This window comes from Odontomachus brunneus, unplaced genomic scaffold, assembly GCF_010583005.1.
Source record: "Odontomachus brunneus isolate Ranch 3 - 2012 unplaced genomic scaffold, Obru_v1 Obru_scaffold_368, whole genome shotgun sequence".
In the NCBI taxonomy this organism is placed as follows: domain Eukaryota; kingdom Metazoa; phylum Arthropoda; class Insecta; order Hymenoptera; family Formicidae; genus Odontomachus; species Odontomachus brunneus.
Window position 1 is genome coordinate 32,215 of NW_022639818.1, and position 3,725 is coordinate 35,939.

The following is a 3,725-nucleotide window of genomic DNA, read 5'->3' on the forward strand; positions in this document are numbered from 1 at the left end:
ATCGATCGAGATCTCGCGTGAGACACTTCAAGTTCCATCTAATCTAAAGCTTGCGGATTGCGAATTTGATAAATCTGGCCCCATAGACATATTAATGGGCGCAGAATATTTTTACGAAATACTAGAGGCAGGAAAAATAGAACTCGGCAGAAATCGTCCAATTTTACAAAACACTCGGTTGGGTCCTTGCCGGACTAATCATATTAAAGACGAACTCCAAAACTTCTGACATGCTCGTAACAACCACATCGCTTCATTGTTCCACCCAACAGGGTGAGTCGCTCAATGGAAATCTTGAACGATTTTGGGAAATCGAAAATTGTAATACCTATGTGCGTCCTATTATGTCCGAAACAGAACAAAAATGCGAAGAAATTTTCGAGCTAACGACCGTGCGTGATAATAATGGTCGATTCGTCGTGTGTTTACCTATTCGTGAAGACGCTGAACCGTTGGGCGAATCTCGCGGAATCGCAGAAAATAGATTAAGGCAATTGGAACGTCGTTTTAAGAGTAATCCATCATTGCGAGAGGAATATAATAAGTTTATGCGCGAATATGAGACATTAGGTCACATGTCACAAGTAAGGGACGATGAAGATAGACCCAATTCACAGACTGTATATTTACCACACCATTGCGTTGTAAAGGAATCTAGTTCTACTACACAATATCGCGCTGTTTTTGACGCATCTAGTAAGATTACGTCAGGACGATCTCTTAACGACATACTGATGATCGGTCCTACAATCCAAAATAGTTTAATAGAAATAATGATTCGGTTTCGTATGCACAAGATTGCGTTAACTGGAGATATAAAAAAGATGTATCGTCAAGTAATTATTGATCCGCAAGATCGCGACTATCAACGAATTTTATGGCGATATTCATTAGATGAACCGATTCGTGAATATCGTTTGAACACAGTCACTTACGGAGAACCTAGTCCATCGTACTTAGCTATTAAGTGCATATGTAAACTCGCAGAAATAGGCGATCACGCGTACTACGAGACGAAATCTATGTAGATGATATCATGACAGGCGCCGAAGATGTAAGGGGTGCAATTGAGTTGCGCGCACATATTTCAGAATTATTAAGCACCGGAGGTTTCAAAGCTCACAAATGGCATTCGAATTCTCCGGAGGTTGTATCCTTAACGCCACAAAATGAGAAAATGTCTTTTATTCTCAGTATTGATGACAAAACTGCTATCAAGGCTCTCGGATTAGAATGGAATCCGGATGAGGACAATTTTAAATTCACTGTGCGTAAACTCGCATCCTCTATAACGAAACGACAAGTACTTTCTGCAATAAGTAGGCTGTTTGATCCTCTTGGACTAATTGGGCCAATACTAACTAGAGCGAAGCTGTTAATGCAGGAAACATGGCGAATTGATCGCGATTGGGATGAGCGACTTCCTGATGAATTTCTCGTTAAATGGGAGGAATTCAAGGTCGAATTAAGTTCGTTAAAAACTCTATGCATTCCGAGACGTGTTATTGCATGTGATAAAGCTCAGCGATTATTCCTTCATGGATTCTGCGACGCTTCAGAACGAGCCTATGGCGCTTGCGTATATATACAAACGGAAGATTACCGAGGAGAGCTTAGTTCTCGAATACTGTGTTCAAAATCGCGAGTAGCTCCGATAAAGACAACAACGTTACCTCGATTAGAGTTATGTAGTGCCGTCCTATTAACACGATTAGTAGTTCTTCGAGCCCTCAAAATACCGATTAAGAACGTAAGAATGTGGTCTGACTCCATGGTCGTGTTACATTGGATACGCGGCGATGTGTCACGATGGGAATCTTTTGTCGCAAATAGGGTAACCGAGATCAACGAAACCATACCAGCGGTAACCTGGGGTCATGTAAGTGGCAAGGAAAATCCAGCAGATGTGCTATCTAGGGGCACTAGTCCTCGGCTACTTGAGAAGCTACAATCATGGTGGGTGGGACCGCCTTGGTTGCTCGATAAAGGAGTGTTAACGAAAAATCAACGAGAGTTCGACTTATCGCCAGATGCTTGCAAACTGATATTCATTGAAGAGCGCAAGAAGGGACAAATTTGCCACGTTGCTACTGGAGGTCAACAACTCATCGCAAATTTACTTAATACCTTCTCGTCATTAACGAGGATTGAGCGAGTAATCACTTATTGTCGACGATTCATATTGAATGCAAGAAGGAAGCCACAGGATCGAATCTTGAGTTCTTTGTCAGTGCAGGAGCTGTGTGAGGCACGTCGTGTTCTTATCCGTTATGTACAAGCGAATCACTTTGCCAAGGAACTTTCGGATTTGAAGAGCAATCGTAATAGCAAATCTTCAAGCAAGATTGCATCCTTGATGCCCTTTCTCGACAATCAAGACATCATCAGAGTAGGCGGTCGTCTGCAGCAAAGTTGTTTAAGTTTTGAACGCAAACACCCTATTTTACTACCAATAGGGGATCGTTTCACGAAATTACTGGTTGAGAGAGAACATAAGCGTCTTCTTCATGCAAACCAACAATTATTGTTATATTCCAATCGACAACGATACTGGATTTTAAATGGAAGAGCACTGACGCGGCAAGTGTGTCGTCAATGCATACGCTGTTTTAAAACGCAGCCCCACGAAACCTTTCAAATGATGGGAAATCTACCAGAATGTCGTGTTCAGCCAAGCCGATGTTTTTACGTTACAGGAGTTGATTTTGCAGGACCGATCATCACGCTGGTTAACAAGGGTCGTGGACGGAAAACAAATAAATCTTACATCACTTTATTCGTTTGTTTTGCGACCAAGGCGATTCATTTGGAAGTCACGAGTGAGTTGTCAACCGCTGCCTTTATGGCGACTCTACGTCGATTCGTGAGCAGAAGAGGATGTCCGCATACTATATGGAGCGATAATGGTACAAACTTCGTTGGTGCCAACAGAGAATTGACAGAAATACAGCAGTTCATAAGATCTCAAGTCATAGATGAGGCAGGAGACATGCTTACTAACGAAGGGATCAATTGGCGATTTCTTCCTCCAAACTCTCCCCACATGGGAGGCTTCTGGGAAGCTGGAATAAAATCATGCAAATATCATCTCAAACGAGTAATGGGAAACGTAATGTTCACCTTTGAAGAAATAACGACTACACTTGCTCAAATCGAAGCTTGTCTTAATTCAAGACCTTTATCACCTTTATCTTCTGATCCAACTGATTTGGAGCCACTCACGCCAGCTCACTTTATGGTTGGAGGACCATTGACAAGTGCGCCTGATGTTGACGTGACCGACGTTGCCGTAAACCGGTTGACTCGATGGCAGTTAATACAAAGAATTACCCAAGACTTTTGGAAACGGTGGGCGGTAGAATATCTCTCTAATTTGCAACAGCGAACTAAATGGAAATTTCCTCAGGAAAATGTAAAGGTCAATGACTTGGTAGTAATTCGCGAAAGGGATATCCTTCCATGGAAGTGGAAGCTAGGACGCGTGATAGAATTACACGCTGGTAAGGATGGCTTGGTCCGCGTCGCATCCATGCGTACGATGAACGGTGTTGTAAAACGTGCAATTAACAAGTTATGTAAATTACCTGTTGATTCAGCTAAAAATTAGTCGTACTAATTTTGGTGGGCGGTATGTATAAGCGTGAGATGTCTCTGATTTTTGTCGTCTATATTTATAAGCTATATTGTTTAGTCGAGAGATGTCGTGGTAGTCCTCCTCCTCGACA

The 3,725-nt window shown here is 42.3% G+C and overlaps 2 protein-coding genes across 2 annotated transcripts in view; both read left to right on the plus strand.

Annotated features, from left to right (window-relative positions):
* LOC116853592 overlaps window positions 1-1,028 on the plus strand; it is a 3,335-nt gene extending 2,307 nt beyond the window's left edge. Inside the window, exon 2 of the mRNA XM_032834719.1 lies at window positions 273-1,028. Within this exon, the coding sequence (XP_032690610.1) occupies window positions 273-1,028 (756 nt within the window). The remainder of the gene's footprint in view (window positions 1-272) is intronic.
* An 8-nt stretch (window positions 1,029-1,036) lies between these two features.
* LOC116853593 lies at window positions 1,037-3,607 on the plus strand. Its single transcript, XM_032834720.1, has one exon. The coding sequence runs from the start codon at window positions 1,037-1,039 to the stop codon at window positions 3,605-3,607; it is 2,571 nt and encodes an 856-aa protein (XP_032690611.1).
* Window positions 3,608-3,725: the final 118 nt, after the last annotated feature.